The sequence below is a fragment of the Stegodyphus dumicola genome, chromosome 12 (genome assembly GCF_044657685.1).
Source record: "Stegodyphus dumicola isolate Sdum_Otavi_A_Nest chromosome 12, ASM4465768v1".
In the NCBI taxonomy this organism is placed as follows: Eukaryota; Metazoa; Arthropoda; class Arachnida; order Araneae; family Eresidae; genus Stegodyphus; species Stegodyphus dumicola.
Window position 1 is genome coordinate 28,809,441 of NC_140779.1, and position 18,164 is coordinate 28,827,604.

At 34.6% G+C, this 18,164-nt stretch overlaps 1 protein-coding gene across 2 annotated transcripts in view; it reads right to left on the reverse strand.

Annotated features, from left to right (window-relative positions):
* LOC118204472 (A disintegrin and metalloproteinase with thrombospondin motifs adt-2-like) overlaps positions 1–18,164 on the reverse strand; it is a 209,312-nt gene that overhangs the window by 114,856 nt on the left and 76,292 nt on the right. For both annotated transcript variants that reach the window (XM_085827588.1, XM_085827587.1), the window contains exon 3: positions 1,950–2,200. In XM_085827588.1, coding sequence (XP_085683714.1) covers positions 1,950–2,200 — 251 coding nt within the window. The remainder of the gene's footprint in view (positions 1–1,949; positions 2,201–18,164) is intronic.

The following is an 18,164-nucleotide window of genomic DNA, read 5'->3' on the forward strand; positions in this document are numbered from 1 at the left end:
TATCTATATGTGTTCGACTTCAGAATGCACATTACCAGTGATGTGTGACCACGTGATTATTTTAAGTGTGTTAAAGAAAGTGAAAGTGAAAAAAAAAGATCTTGCACATGGACAACAATATTATGGACACTGCACGAAATTAATATGAGAGAATTGTGACTGCATATATGTTCGATGTGACCGGATTGTAATCTATCTCCGAATAATCCCGTTTCGGCATTAGCTACTATTCCATTTTAATTTTATCTCCTTTTGTGTTCCAAGTTATAATATTTTGATATTTTATATGTGTGTGATAAATGTTCTATAGTTAATCCAGAAAATGTGTTTGATAAAATAAATGTGAGATTAGAAAAATAAATGTGTCTCCGCAAGTCTCATGCATGTGGGTTATTGGGTAAGTAAAATGTTTAATTATTCTTGATGCTAGGGTATAATTCGCAATGTACGATCACTAAGAATTCAAGCCAGTAAATATTGGGCACATGTGAATTTAATTAAGGATTTCTAGATAGTTATTTGGTTAGATTGTCACATTACAATGCCTCATAGTAGTGCACACCGCTACAGGCATGTTTATTCACAAATGTCCATAACAAATTTATACGAACTGTTAACACATAAAAATACTCAGTATTTGAAAACACAGAGGAAAATATCAAAACGTTTAATTATTCTTAACATTTTGATGTTTGCTTTAAAATACACATTTCCAACGTTTTTTCTCATAAGGTAGAAATAATTTTATAACACATGTCAATTTTATTTCTGTCCAGTTTGCTTATACAGAATTGACAACTACAACTTTAATTGATGAAGGACCCTGGCAAAAGTAAAGGTTTTCATAGTAAAATATGCGATGGAATATGAAATGGGGACGAGGAAACACAAAAAGTACGAAGAACATAGAGAGCAAAAGTGATTTTAATCCCGCTAGTTACAAGAAATTTCAAATTTGATATTTACAAGAACTTTTCGAATGAAGCATCAGTAGCTACAATACATGCATTACAACGATGGAGAAGTTATTGGCGGGCATTTTGGAAGATGCTCGGTTCATCACGCACTTCTACAAAAACTCCTCTAAACATGACTCAAGGATCAGAAGCTGCAATACATGCATTACAACGATGGAGAAGTTATTGGCGTGCACTTTGGAAGATGCTCGGCTCATCACGCACTTCTACAAAAAATCCTCTAAACATGACGACACGGTCTTCAGAAGAGTCAAATTGCGTCTCATCAACGAGGATCCATAATTGTTGTGTTACATGCATTGCAGTTGCTGTTTATTAATTTGAACAATTATTGTAAATATGAAACACTATTTCTTGTAAATATTCGTAATTAAAACGGCTTTTCGTTCTTTTGTTCTTCATATTTTTTTCAGTGTTCATATTTCCCATTTCACCACCACTGTTTATTACAAAAATTGTTCTTTTAACACTTTGAAGGCCAAAATGCCCGAGACAGCCTTTGATTCAACAGACCAGAACTGTCCAAAACAGCCGAGATAGCGATGTTATAATCTTCCTTCTTTCTAAGATATGCATTAGCAGATCCAGTTTCTCCAAATGCATTGCATCAGTTTATTGCAGACGTCTTGTCCTAAAAGCCTAATGGAAGCTTCTTTGTTAGGAAGTAGAAAGGATATCATCTGACATCTTCACACCTCTTTGTGCGTTAATGGATGGGGAGGGGAAGAAGGGACGGAGGACGTTTCGGCATTTTAAGATGCAGGTTAGCGAAGGCTTAGGTTTTTCTAAGGGTTAATCATGTTCTATCATAACACAGTTGAAACTATCAATTCTCTTTCATCCTGTATAAACATTTAGCAAACCTATCCGGAACGATATGCAAAACAGAAAACAGGTGCATTTTTAATGGAGACATTCTCAGCTTAATTAGAACAGAATAATGAAACCACTCCACTAAATAATTAGAATTACCACTCCGTCGCAAAGAGAGACAGCTGCTACACTATCCTTGTGTTGGCGGGATTTTCCATGGTAGAAGCAAGGTTTCTTCTTAATTGGCAGTGTTGTACTAAGAGAAGGATTTCTTTTCAAGTCCAGAGTAAACTTTTCCTCCAAGGAATGTAGCTGAAGCAGTAGTTTGTCCCTTAACCGGTTATCTGCTGTTTTGTTCTTTTTATGCAATTTCACAGTAGGTGATTCTATAATCTCAATATGAGAAAAATCTAAAAAGAAAATTGCATTTTATAATTCATGTTAAAAATGCTGTTAAATAACAATAAGTAAATGCACTGGAAGAAACTGAAAAATTGCATGTAATTTGCAAGTATCTTTAATTGACAAGATAAGATAATTGAAATTATACGTTGAAATTATGAAAAGATAAGATAATTGAAATTATACGTTGAAATTATGAAAAGATAAGATAATTGATATTATATTGTAGATAAAAATAAAAAAAGATAAGATAAGATATAAAAGATAAGATAATTGATATTATATTGTAGATAAAAATAAAAAAAGATAAGATAAGATATAAAAGATAAGATATACTATTTTGGGTGAAAGCATCTCAAATGCATTTCATAAACTAAGATTTTGGGAATCTTGCATGAAAATATAAAAAAAAAACCTGCAAGGAAAAGAAAAGATAAAAAGATAAAGGGAAAATAAAAAGAAAATAAATATACTATAAAAGAATTAATAAAATTCATTAGTTAAAAATTAATTTTTAATTTTCTTAAGAAGCAAGGCGGAAAAGGAAAAAAAACAAAAGAAGGAAAGGGAAAAAAAAAAAAAAAAGAAAACTTCAAAATTTATAAAGCAATGAAAGAGAAACTTAAAAGAGTTTCTAATTATTCCGATAAAATTCTTTTTCCTCTTTTACAACAAGTTTCGTTAAATTGCAATGAATGTGTTTAAAAATACTGTTTTTGAGAACCTCCGACTATTCAAGTAGGCAAATTTATGAATTAATTAGTATTCACAGCATACAGTTTGCATATCCTTATTTCGTGTAATCGGGTGATCTATTATGACGTAATAATTAAGACTAAGTCTTCATATCAACTTATGCAAGGGATTAAAATGACCTGAGAACAATTATACTGCGGTCTTTAAGGAAAAAATCAATTTCTTCACAATGCCAGCTTTTGTATGTGTTTACACGGAATGGGCCGACTAATAGATAGAAATTCCATTTAGGATATAAGGAAAAGTTTAACGAACGTGGACTTCAACCTCTGCCTCATTATGAACACTGTCTCGGAGCATGAGATGGAACCCCCGTAGAGTTCGATAATGGAATAAAGTGTCCTGGCTACAAAGTTGATGTTTATAAATCAGAAATCGAATGCACAGGCATAACAAGAAATATTCAAAGAACATATCTTAAAGGAAATATGCAGAATATGCTTGGGCTTTTAACAGACGTATGCTTCCTCACATTATATTTGTCATATCACTAAGTGGCTTCTATTTAGAACTCTCATGTAATGACGCGATCTCTATGGAGCATCAGAAACATGTTCAAATCTGTGAGAATGATTCCTCGAATTAAATCAATAACATAGCGCTGTAGAATAGACTATTAAATAAAATATTTTTGTTTTAACTTCATACTTAATAATACTAATAGAAGCCAATATTTCAAAAATTTACAAAATAACCATTTTATTTGAAATTCTTTTACACTTGTACATCGTAAACAAAAAACTAACATTTTTTTCCCTAAGAGAAACGCCCTCTAACGGCGATACAAAAAGTCGTTTGAGATGTATTTCAACAGAGACCTAAAATTATAAATCGAGTAGTAAAAATCAAACTCTCATTGCTATAAAATTTTATTCTATAATAAAATATTTGATGTCATTCGTATGAAGGGAGCAGTCGTGTTCAAAGGAATTATATTTTATCTTAAAATTTATCCTGAGAATGAATTTGAGATATTCCATTTATCAGAAACAATTGAAACAATTTTTTCAGAACGTTTTCTCGTTCTTAAATTGTCTTTTGCAGATTCTATGTTTATTCTATGTTCTATGTATATTTTGGTCAGTTGTCAGCAGTTATATTCATATAAACTTTTATTTGTCTACAGTAGACATCGATTAATGTTTGCGATTCGGATATTGTTATTGAACTGCCGAAGTCCCAGCCTTTTGTAGACGAATATATAGAAAATACGCCGTCTGTTCTGATCAACAACTTGGTTACTGTGATCAGAATGTTATAAAACAAAATTCCGAAATGCTGCAAAGTCGCCAAATGAAAGATAAAGTACACAAATGGAATATAAGGTCGCCAAATAAATTTAAAATACATTATAAAAATCGCCAAGTCGCAGAGAAATGTTGCCAAGTAAGGGAGCAAGTCGCGAAACATCTTGGTTTTGATTTCAGTCAACCATTATAAACTAAGCAAAAATAAACAGATAATTAAAAAAAGAAAAAAATAATATCTGAAAGGCTTCCGATTTTAAAGTACGTCCAAAGGGGCGTTTTATAAACATTTTGTGTGTTACTCTTTCTTTACTAAATATCATATTCTCCACAATTAAACCATAAAATTCAGTTCAAAAGCAGTATCGCAAAATAATTTCAAAAGGAGCATATCCCTTTAGAATTTCCGATACACACTCTCGCGCGATGGAGATAAAAATCTTTTTTCTGTACAACGTTGCCATGCTCGCTTTGAAATGCTTGAGTTTGTTAATAAAAAATTCGTTAAAGTTTTACATAATATGAAATCGAATATAAAGCAAATTCCAAATTTCAAATTTAGGGTTTTAGATATCCAGATTCACTGTAGGATTGCGTCATTCGAAATTTGGTGGATCTAGGTACCGTCGTTTTATCACAGTGTGAGAAACATACATACATTTATGCAGATTCTTCATTATTTAATTTATTCAAATGTAATACAGGGCGATAATATTTGGTGGCAACAGTTTGAAAAGTGAAGCGGATGTTCAGAGTGATTCGAAGCAAAATCGCAAAAGAAAACAATAGTCCCTTAGGGATAAGCCCGTTCGGACTAATAAAAATTTAAAAAATACATATAACTTATAAGGTATTTCTCCCACTTCCGCAGCGTGCCTTCGTGGTGTAAAGGTAGCACGCTGGGCCGGTATTCCAGAGGTCCGTGGTTCGATTTCCGGAGAAGGCGTTTGCATATTTTTCATCTTTTCTGCTTCTAATTAACCTAATGACTCTACAAGTGGCGCTCGAACTAAAAGGGTTGTGGATGATGATTCTCCGCACCCAGGATTTGGCGACTAGGTCCCCTAAATCCCTAGTGGACCTTTAAAAAGGGGACTATATAAGGTATTTCTCACACTTCCGTAGCGTGTTTTTTGTGGTGTAACGGTAGCACGCTGGGCCGGTATTCCAGATGTCCTTGGTTCTATTCCCGGCGAAGTCGGTTGCATAATTTTCATCTTTTCTGCTTCCAATTAACCTAATGACTCTACAACTAACTAAAAGATTGTAAAATAGGCAAATCGACGAACTTGTATTCGGCGTAGATTTTATAAAATCCCAATCGATTTCGAGGACAAAAGGGTTCCCCCTTCATCAAGAGAAAACCATTCTGGGGAAGAAAAAAACACCTCTGTCTTTTAAGACGCAAGAGACGTTTATCTTACTGCACTTTGACGTAGGTCTTCAATAATTGTATCAGTTTTGAAGAGCTAAGGCACAGGTTTCTTTTCTTTAGAAGCAAAAAAAAAAAAAAAAAAAAAAAAAAAATGTGTGCAGAATTTTCGTTCTTAATTTCCTGAAAACATTTTCTCTATAATAAGGTTGCTTTTTTCCCCTAATTTTTAATTTTACTTTGGCAAGTTCTCTTCCAACAAGCAGTACCCCCGAATATTAAGATTAAGAGTACAGCATTGGACAACGAATTTCCAGGAACGTTGTTAATCGTTCACAAAGGAACTTTTGCATTAAAGACATTATGAATAATCTACAAGCAAACTTTCGATATTTCCTAATTAAAATATTATGAAAGCGCCTATATTAGCGAAAATATTCATTTTGAACACTCTCGAATCCATATGAATAATGTTTTTGAGCAACATTCTGTACCTAAGGACAGAATAAAGGACTTTTTTTCCAAACACGAATTGCAAAATGGATTTAAAATGGATTCAGGAGAGATTTTTTTTCCTGACGTCTGTACGTAAGTACGTATATGAATGTACGTCACATAACTCAAAAACTAGTAGCTTCAGAATGTTGAAATTTTGTATATGGGACAGCTATAACATGTAGTTGTGCACCTTTCGTTTTGGTTGCACCTAACATACACATAAAAGACAAAATAATGAGAACATCTGTGAAAACGTATGACATATTTGACACCTGCAGTACAGCCGAGCCACCTGCAACAGAAGTCTGCCACCTAGTGAGCGTGAAGAGGAAGGTATATCAGTCTCTCAACGGCAGTCACCTGCGTAGCAAGCTTCGATCGAACTGTCTGGGACAAGTTGAAATGTCAGACCTGTCAGGGTTCCAAGGAAGAATGATAGTTGGAGCGCATTTAAGTGGAGCATCGGTTACGGATACAGCAAACCTTGTGGGGTGCGCAAGGAGTATGGTATCAGCCCTTATGACAGCGTAGACGAAAGCGGGTAAGACGACGTCTTCTAAGCACAACAGTGGCCGAAAGTCAAAGCTGCCTAATAGGGATAGACAGGTCTTGAAGTGCATAGCAGCCCGAAAGCATAAGCAATCGTTATCCGAGATATCATCCGAAATGAACAGTCATGTCCAGGACCCCGTTTCAACAAAAACTGTCAAAAGAGAACTTCATGCTGCGAACTTTTATGGCAGAGTGGCAATCCGTAAACCCTTGGTAACAGCAACTAATGCTTTCAAGCGACGCCAATGGTGCAGAGATCACAAGGGCTGGTCCCCACAGCAGTAGCAACAGGTAATATGGTCAGATGAATCGTCATTCACGCTATTTCAGACGACCGGACGCGTTTATGTCTGGAGAATGCCCAAAGAAGTGTTTCATCTTGACTGCCTCTTGCCGACTGTGAAGCATGGGGGTAGCGCCATTATTGTATGGGGTGCGATATCTTGGCGTGGTCTTGAGCCACTTCTTATTCTGCATTAAAGAATCACATCCAATCACTATCTAAGCATTCTAGGGGATCATGCCTAGACTGTGTTCCCTGGGGAGCGATCGCTTTTTCAAGACGACAACGTCCCTATCCACACTCCTAGGTGTATTCAAGAATGGTACGAAGAGCATGACGATGCAATTGAACATATCGCTTGGCCCCCTCAGTCTCCAGACTTGAATATTATTGAACGTTTATGGGCATATTTGGAGTCCAAACTTCGTTCCCGATTTCCACCTCCATCTGGACTTTCGGAATTAGAGACCGCACTGCAGGAGGAATGGCTAAATATTCCTTTAAATATTGCCCATGTCCTTATGTCCTTTATGCATCTATCCTTTATGTCCTTTATGCATTTATCGCATTCAATCTGTACTTCAGTCAAAGGGTGGTCCAACTCCCTATTAATAAAGATTTTCCACTATTTCACAGATGTTCATATTATTTGGTCCTCCATCTGCATATTATATATCTATGTCGAAAACCCACCCTGTCACCAGGCTCGTTGAACTAAGTTTTTTTTTATTCTGATAAACTGGTAAATTTTTCACGTTTTTTGCTTTAAAAGGGATTGAATTATGTTGTTCTTATATTCCGGTTACGGTTTTTATACTTTTAGTTAATCTCCATACAACTGTTGTAGAATTATGAATAATTTAAAAATTGTTTAAGTGGCACTAAGCCTAAGAAAGCCCCTATTTGTTTACATTTCGAACTCTCAGTAGAATATTGAATGAAGTAAGTTTGTGCACAAACTTCAGTGCCTTTTTGCCAATTGGGACCAAAAGCAAACTTTCAGTTTTTTTTTTTTTCAGTAGTAAAATGCCTGCCTTCCTGCCTGCTGGCTGAATTGTTTGATTTTGCTTTGAAACTCTAATTTAATTGTTATAATTGATTTTTAACTGTTTTTAACTCTATTTGGTGGTTTATGTTTTTACATATTTCACAATTTTTAATGAAGATGCTTTGAGTTTTTATGTATTTTTGCCTTGCAGTGAAGTGAGAACTGAATTGGTTGAATGAAAAATATATCGCTAATGAAATTCGAGGAAATAAAAGATTAAATGAAATGCAGCAAAAAATGTGCGTAATGTAATAGGCCGTGCAATGAAGACATGAGGTGCATACATCAGATTTTTAAATTTTATTTAACAGCACTCATTTTCCTATATGAAATCTATTTAATAGGATCTATGAAGCTGTGAATTACATAGTCCTATGTATTACGAACTATTGAACATAAACTCCCCTACCAATCGAACTTGCAAGTAAAATCGGTAAATTCACACTTCAGAAAATAGCTACTCATATTAACTTAACAGTTACCTAGAAATAACTGTTTGTAACTATATTTTAACTTCTAATTTATGCAGTTAAATTCGTTAGTTAGAGATAATTATACTACTGACATGCAATTCGTATCTTCATTGAGGACCATGAAAAATGAATGACAATGAAAATTTATCGGTCAGTTTCATTTTTGGCGTGGCCTGAAAATTTAACGACGGGAAGCTGATGCGACCTGCCCCATACCGCGCCAAATGTGTCATTAGAAAAAGGACCTAAACACTCGTTACAAAATAATGTCACTGATTGACCGTGCGAACTGTCAAAAACGTTTTGACCGGTATGACACAACGGACGCTTGCAGCTCCGAATCTAGGGCAGAGATTCCACAGCCTACGGAGTGCAGATTACACTAGTGTAAATTTTAATTCCCATAACTTGTTAATTTTTAATATTTGCTGGTAATAATTTACGAATTCAGCAATTGCGGGTGGCATTGAATTATAGTCTCTTGATTTATTCTCGCTTGCGCTTTAAAATATTTTTAGGCCGTTGTAATTCTTGTGCTAAAAGTTCGAATGACATGAATTACCCGTAATCGCATTTTAAATCTAAACACCATCACTTAAAGTAATTTAATTAATGCTAATTAAAGCAAAAGAAAATTGGTTTTGATGCTTACGTTTATTTACAACAATTCTTAAAACAAAAACATTCTTAGTTTTAAATCTAATTTGTTTAAATTAAATGGAAATTGTATTTTTTCACAAACAAAGAGGAAAGCAACTTTAGTTATTAAGCGATTTAAAATTGACCTCATAGCTACTAATAATTTATAAATTTTATAAATTATGTGTTATTTAATTTATAAATTTTATTAATTATTTAAAAATTAACCAGTAGTATTATACTGGTTTAAAAGTTGTATAATTCTAGTATACAATGCACTTAGAATGAAAAATATTGATACAGATTATTCTTTGGATCCCAGAATCTCAGTTTTCAGGGATTCTCTTACCCATTACATTTCTTACTCTTGACTGGGTATTTTCTAGAAATTTTATAGAACCATAATTTATTCATAATGGTAATTTGTAGCTGTGCCAAATAAAACGAAACATAACACTACCTTATTTTGATCATTAAATAATTGATGTGATAATAAATATTTGGTTATAAATCGAAAATTAAAAAAAAAAAAAAAAATCAAATTTTAATTTTTAATTTTTATTATCCCTAAACCGTTTATTAGCTCACCCGAATGGGATATTAATATCGAAACGGCATTTTTCGTCGAAACGCTTAAATGCGTTGGATCACTTTTCAGATTCCTGCTCCCAAATATCCTCGTCTTGTATTACATTAAAGAGATTAAAAACTAAAGAATCTGTATGAATGTATATATGTTTCTAGCAATGTGAAAAAACAAAGGTACCTAGAGCCATCCAATTTTAAATAACCTACTCCTCAATCCGAACCTGGAAGCCCGAATATTGAATTTCTAATTTTTTTACTATCTAATCTGCTATGGAATTCATAGCCATTGCAACAAAATTACTCTTTACAAAAAACGGAAAAGAATGTTTAGTTGTAGATGATTACCCACACTGTTTACACCGAAAAAATAAATTAGGTGTTGGTGTATTTAATTATGGCAAAGCACACGAGGGCTATCTGCCTACAGGGAGGGATGCCTTTCGTGGAGGACTTTCTAAGGGAAACTGGCTCGTATACACGTTACACATGGGGAAAACCACGAAAACGCCCACGCAGCCAGCCCGTTCGCGGGATTCGAACCTCAGACCGAACTACCAGTGTTCAGCGTCTTTACCGCTCGGCCGCTGGTGGGCCCAATAAACTAGGAATGAGTTGAGTATGTGTAAAAGAAGAGACACATCATTATGAAGGAAATATAAAGACAAATTTTCAGTACGAAGTACTGAAGAAAACTGAACATTCCTTCGTGTCCAACATTGCTGAGATTGAATTTAAAAGGAAGTTAGAGACTCGCAGAAAAAGAGTCCGAGAAGAAACATCAGTTCCTGTTCCCCATATATTTCAAGAAAAACTTTCAGAATTATATCAGAAAGGTTATGATTTCATTACTAAAATACCGACATACTCCATGCCAAGAGTGTTTTATGTAAGGACAGGAGAAAGGCTTTGGGAGCTACCTAAAATCCCCGAAATGCCGACGACATTCAGTTTGCAAACGATACACTTATGCTTTTTAATGGAGAAAAAAACTTTCTTCGTTTAGACTTTCAAAATGACCAAGATAACAGGATTTTAGTATTTGGAGGAGAAGCATCTCGGTATCTTTTGGAAAATATAAAGACCTTTTTCTTAGATGGAAAATTTAAAGGTTGCCCGAAACAATTTGCTCAAATATATACAATACACGTCGACTTAAGGAGTACAGCAACTGAGACCAACGTTTATCCAGCGCTTTTTGCATTTCTGCCTGATAAGAGACAAGCAACTTACATTGCAATGTTTCAGGAAGCGAAACACTGGTGCCCTAAGCGGAAGTCGGACATTATAAAATTGAATTTTGAAGCCGCAGCCATCAATAGTTGTATGTTAGAATTTCCCAGTTCGACTATTTCCGGGTGTAACTTTCATTTTAATCAATGCTTCTGGCGTAAGATACAAGAAATGGGTCTAGTAAAAGAATATAAAGAGAACGAAGATACAAGAAATGTCTGTAGAATGATTTCTGCATTAACGTACTTGCCAATAGAACACATAGATGATGCTTGGAGCATTTTATGGGAAAAGCTTTTAGCATTGACAAACTTACCACACTCATTGATTATTTTGTCGAGCAGTGGATGGACAATCCAAATATGCCCATTAAAGTATGGAATGTATATGGACAGCGTCATAGGACAAACAATTCTGTTGAAGGGTGGAATTCCAAATTAAATGCAATCGCTGGCAGAAACCAGTCTAATTTGTACTTATCAGTTAAAATACTAAAAGAAGAAACACAAAAAAGTGTCTTTTAATTTGAAAGCCACAGAATGAGGCGACCCTGGAATAAAAAGGAAAAAAGCATATGCAAAATTGGAAAGAATTGAAAACATCCTAAATGAATTCGAAACATCAAACAGTTTAGAAAAATGTCTAAAATCTTTAAGTTTTGTAACTAGGTTGGACTAAATCTAATGGTAAATGATATTTATGCCTTTATAATAAAGGTTAGTTAGTATTTATTTTTCTTTTATTTACTTGTATCTGTTTTGTATATTTTACTTCTAGTATTTATTTTTACTTACATTAATGAAACTAATTAATTTTCTGGCAACTGCACCTGTTCTAATATTTATTTGACTCTAAAGTACAGTTTTCCACAAAATCCCTAAAACTTGTTCGCACCCTTCATTATACTGTTACTTACTATTAATTTTTAAATATTTCTCTAAAACATTTTATTTTTATTACATTTCTCTATGTTTAAAATGAGTTCGCACTATAATATCATAAAAATGTAAATATAAATAATGAAATTTGATTGGCAAAAATGTATTTATCCTTGTAATTCGATAATCGAGTGCAAAAACAGAAAACGTCGGCAAAAAAAAAAAAAAAAAAAAAAAAAAAAAACGTTGTCCCACTTGAAAGAGATTTGCCGCTTAAAATACTGTTTTAAATTATATTTGTGATTTTTAAACGTATTTATTTATTTGCACCGTTTATCTGTTCTAAGATGGGGGAAAAGATGTGTCCGCTCTGACCACGAAATCGTATGTGTCCGCTCTAACCACGTCCGCTGTAGCTACACCAATAAATTTGGTTGTTCGTTCAAAAATGGCGAGATTTCTTTAAACTTCATTACAATCTGTTCTCAGTCTTCAGTTCAGAGTTAGATCTCGGTGTTCAGAATTAGACCTTCGCTCTTTGTATTGGGTTCTGTTTAACGTTCTTAATAGTTTAAGTGATAACTACTGACTGTGCTCTGTAATACTGAGAAAAGCTCTACGAGTACTTTTGTTTTAGCTTTTGTTTATGTTTTGTTTATGTTTTAGCTTTTGTTTTGTTTATGTTTGTTTGTACTTTTGTTTACTTTTGTTTTAGAGCTTAAGTTCTAGAATTGTAAAGTGCTTCTTTTGTGAAAATAAATGTTATCAAACTGCGAGTATCATCGGCTCTCCGTGCATTCAATCCATTACAAGTTACAAATTGTTTTCCCCAGGGATTCATTCCTCCCCCTTTTAATACCCAATCACTCAAAAATTATCATGTGAGGAAATTTAAATTCAGGGTCGTTATAATTAAAGTAACCCTATTCAGATCCATGTAGAACCTATTCCACTTATTTAATTTTGATGAAATGTGGTATATATGTTATATGGACCCCGGGGAAAATATTTCTGCAATAAAGATAGTTCAAATTTTGACCACCAGGGGGAATAGTGGAGCATAAAGAAGAACAAAAAATATGTTAGAATTATTAAAATTTATTCAATTACAGAATGTACTCAGTGTGCGCTCCATTGACATGAATTACGTGTTGAAAGCGCATTACAGCGTGTTCAGTGGTAGCACGAAGTAACTCTCGATGGATTTCAGCAAGATGGCGTGTAATGCTGGCTTTCAACTCTGGTAAAGTCCTAATTCCTCCTACATAAACACGGTCTTTTAGGAATCGCCACAACAGAAATCACAGGGACTTAAGTCGAGTGAACGAGGAGTCCAGCATTCGTAAAAGCTCTGGATATTACACGATTCTCGCCAAACGTAACACGAAGCAGTTCTTTGACTTAAGGCCCAAAGTGGGGACTTGCTTCATCTTGCAATCGCCTTACGTCTCTTTATAGTTTTGACTAATTTGCATAGGGAATTTTTGAAAATTGCCATCTGGTGGTCAAAATTTGAAGTATATTTTATTGCAGAAATCTTTTTCCCATAGCCCATATAACGTACGTACCAAGCTTCATCAAAATCCTATAGGAAGAACGTGTTTTACAGGGGTCTGAATAGAGTCACTTTAATTATAACCACTCTGTACATTTAAAACTCGGAATTCGAAACATAATTCCAATGAAAGCTTTTATTTACTGGAGGTAGCAAGTGAAAGTAAGAAATTCAGCAACTTAACATGAAAAATACGATACTTTCTTATTATTTATATTTATTTTTTTTACCATCAAGTCGAGACGAAAGCAAAATAATGGCTGTAATCTTAGAGAATCTGCTCCGCTTAGTCCAATAGTTTCTTTTTCACGCTCAGCTACACCCGTTAAGAAAACCCATAGCTGACCAACTTTTCAGCGCTTTCAGCGAAGTCCCGGTTAATCGCATTTGTGCTTCTGAAATGGAACTAGCTATTGTGCGCAACGCTTCTTTATAAAAGTAGGAAAGTATGGATTAAAAAAATGTTTCATTATTTATTTTTTTTGCGTACGCGTGTGCTCTTTATTGCAGTTATGCAATAAAACCGACGTGAAGAGATTATATAATTTCTACGAAATGAAGAACGCAGCAGAGCGAAAAATGCAGTTCAGTGCTCCCTGCTGAGTTTTACATCCTTGCATTACGTCAAAATTAAAAGAAACATTGTACTTGTGTAGAGTGATTTTATTTAAACTCATAGCTTCAAGAGATACATGCAATTTATATTATATTTTTTGTTTACTTCATTCTTTAATTAGCCCAAAGCGGCAAATTGCCCAGAAGGGCTATTAATTTCGTTTTGTCATTTTGCGCCGTGCATTATAAAATGCTGTTTCACTTTTCAAATTGTTGCCACCAAATATTAGAGTTCTATTATATTTAAAGAAATTAAATAATGAAGGAGCTGCATGAATATATGCATGTTTCTCGCACTGTGAAGAAACTACAGTACCTACGGCCATCAAATTTTGAATAACATAGTCCTTCACACGAATATGGGCATCTGGAAACCCTAATTTGGAATTTGTTTTATTATATATTTCATATTTTGTAAAACCTTAACGAGTTTTTGATTAGCAAACTCAAAGATTTCAAAGCGAGCGATGGCAATCTATCTAGCTATCTATCTATTTGTCTCTCTCTCTCTCTCTCTCTATATATATATATCAATGAGTTTCTCTCACCTAAAACTCTAATGCCTCTATAAGACTTTAATGAAAATAGAGTTTTCAGTTAAACCCTTGTTTATAAACAGAACTATTTTCTAGCAATTAAAACATAATTTATTTTAGAGGATGTTGGAACCCCAAAATCTTCAAAAAATTGTGATTTCGGATATTTGCATTTTCAAATTCTCTACACTTTTATCTTTCTAAAAATACCATTCTTTAATCTCTATGAAAGTTAGAACTGTAAAAAAATCTAGTTTTAATTTGTTATCTACTGCTTTTATCAATGAGGATTTTTACATAAAAACTCGTTTTTCTCCAAATGTGATTTTTTTATACTCGATGTACCTTTTCTCAGGAACTACTGCTCACAGGTATCTAAACTTTTTATGGCTTATTTATTAGGTTCCCCTTATATTTACTGAAATGAGCGTTTTGTAATAAACTTAGAAAAAAAAATTAAAAATATTTTTGTGTGAGAAATGTGCTAAATTTTACTATGCCTAACAAAATATTCTGTAATTTACTCTAAAACTCAAAATGTTTCAAAAGCTCATTTCAGTATAATCAGATAGGTATACTTTAATTACAGAAAAAATTTCAAGCTTGTATTTACAGCAGATTTTGAGAAAAGGTACATCGAAAATGGCCAATTTAACATTGTTGGTATAGGGGGTTTTGATACCCCTTAAAATATAAAAATTTCAGACAAAATAAAAACGAGCAAAACATAATGAGCAAAACATAAATGTTTATACTGTAATACGTTATAACAATTAGCAGTATTATTATCAAAATAATAAGGTTCTTAACGTGTTTGAGCGTGCATTTTCTATTCCGCTAAAAAGCATTAGAACTGTTTATCGGCAACTAAGGATGCCATTATGAGGACTATATCTTTCATGTCTGAATGTGATTTTACATGCAAATGCGCCAGTGCGTGTGTGAAATGTGAAATTCATAAAATTGTGTTGTTGTTACTTATGCTCACTTGTCTGAAAGTGACAGCAGCCCAAGCCCACGAAATTCCTCGTGGCAGGGAGCGCAAGATTACGCCTGTCGTTGGCAACAGCCTTGATAACCAGGGGAATAGTGGAGCGTAAAGAAGAACAAAAAATCTGTTCGAATTATTAAAATTTATTTACTTACAGAATGTACTCAGTGTGTGCTCCATTGGCATGAATTACGTGTTGAAAGCGCATTACAGCGTGTTCAATGGTAGCGTGAAGTAACTCTCGAGGGATTTCAGCAAGATGGCGTGTAATGCTGGCTTTCGACTCTGGTAAAGTCCTAATTCCTCCTACATAAACACGGTCTTTTAGGAATCCCCACAACCAAAAATAACACAGGGACTTAAAGTCGAGTGAACTTAAAAGTCGAGTGAACGAGGAGTCTAGGCATCCGGAAAAGCTCTGGATATTACATGATTCTTGCCAAACGTAACACGAAGCAGTTCTTTGACTTGGGGCCCAAAGTGGGGACTTGCTTCATCTTGCAATCGCCTTGCGTCTCTTTATAGTTTTGACTAATTTGCATAGGGAATTTTTGAAAACCGCCACTTACAGGTGACAATGCGATTTAGCTCAGTTCCGCCCCCAATTTTGATGGAGCACCTTGGGGTGACGAGTCCGAGGGTCTTCGACCCCTCTCTCCTTCCATCAAACCACACGAGAGAACTTTCGGCTCCCAAGGTTAGGTTATTTAATTACGGCAAAGCTTCCAGGGCTATCTGCCTAAGGGGACGGATGCCTTCATGGAGAACGTTCTAAAGGAAACTGGCTCGTATACACGTTACACATGGGGAAAACCACGAAAACACCCATGCAGCCAGCCCTTTCGCGGGATTCGAACCTCGAACCGAACTACCAGTGTTCAGCGACTTTCGTGGCAGGGAGCGCAAGATTACGCCTGTCGTTGGCAACAGCCTTGATAACCAGGGGGAATAGATCTGAAGAAGAACAAAAAACCTGTTCGAATTATTAAAATTTATTTACTTACAGAATGTACTCAGTGTGTGCTTCCGAACAGCCTTGATAACCAGGGGGAATAGTGGACCCAACATATTTAGAGTGCCCCCACCCAACATATTTAGAGTGCCCGACACTATACATTTATAAACATCTATGCCTTCTCCGGGGTTCGAACCCGGGCCCTCCGGCACGGCAGCCAGCGACCGGTTAAGCAGCTTGTGAAACTTATTATTCCGAGTTTGCAGCATTAGAGACTTACCTCGTACGTGTAGGCCCTTTTATTATGGGTCACAGCTCATAAAAGATTTGGATAATACGACCCACACGAAAAATGAAATAAGGCCGACACGTTTTAATAAAAGAAATATTAAAGGGAATTATTTGTGTGCGCGTGTGTACGTATCGTTCAACATCGAGTCAAAACAGCTTAGACGGACGAAATCTGACCCGCCAGATGCTGAAAAGAAGATCCACAATAACTTCTTCTATAAGCGCTTTGTTCCAAAATTTGCCTTAGATTTATTTTATTTAATGTGACGTTAAAAAAAATTTTGATGCATCTTTTGTTTCATATCTTTGCTTATCAATCGACTTGATCGTTGCAGAATTTTCATTGTTGCGAACAAACCGATAAAAAAAGCACTAAAAAAAATACTTAAACTTTAGCTTAAACTGATATTTTATGTTTGAACGAAATATGTGCAAAGGAATAGTAGGTGTTTTAAAATTAAAAAGTGACATTGCAATCAGTAAGCAATAAAAAAGATTGTAAACCTCACCTACAATTAAAATCTTATTTTGCGAATTCACAGAAAAATATCGAAACCGACAAGGATAAAAATATGGGATATCAACACACCTTCCCCCTCTCAAAGAGAATAAAAACTTTAAAACTGCGCCCGCCACCAACCCCATTTGCATCCGCCGCTCTTTTCAGGCTTTCAAATTCGCGTGAGCGCAGAGGGGTGTTGAGTTGCATATTTCCTGCGGAAAATCATTGAAAAGGTTGTCCTACTTGACTGCGAGCACATAATAAACCGCCACTTGTAACATAATTTTTTAAGTATTTTATTGCAGAATGGTTCTTGCTTCAGGGTCGCATCATTAGAGTTGGAAAGTCAAAACATGGAGAGATTATTTCAGTATTCTAGTCTCTTTTATGTTAGCATTATAGCTATGTTACAGTTCATCACAATGTCTTTAAAGGATTTAATTATTAAAAAAATATCTGAATGCTTTCAAATTTTATATTACGCACTAAAGGACGTTCTTTAACGTTTGGTGTGTCACCTTTATTTATTAAATATCATGTTCTTCGCACTTAAACCACATAAAATTCAATTCAACAGCAATATCGCACAATATGTATAAAAAAAAACCAGCATATCTTTAGAATTTTCGATACAAAGTCTTGCGCTCTGGAGATAAAAATGTTTTTTTTTTCGCATAGTGTTGCCACTGCTCGCTTTGAAATCGTGGAGTCTGTTAATCGAAAATTCATTAAAATTTTACGAAATTTGAAAGAGATAATAAAATAAAACAAATTCCAAATTCCGAATTTGGGTTTCCAGATGCCCATACTCCGGTGGAGACGCACGTTATTCAAAATTTTACGGCTCTAGGTTCAGTTATTTTATCATAATGCTAGAAACATACATACATTTATGCAGATTCTTCATTATTTAATTTCTTTAAATATTTAAATTTCAGAGCTTTAATATTTGGTGGCAACAAT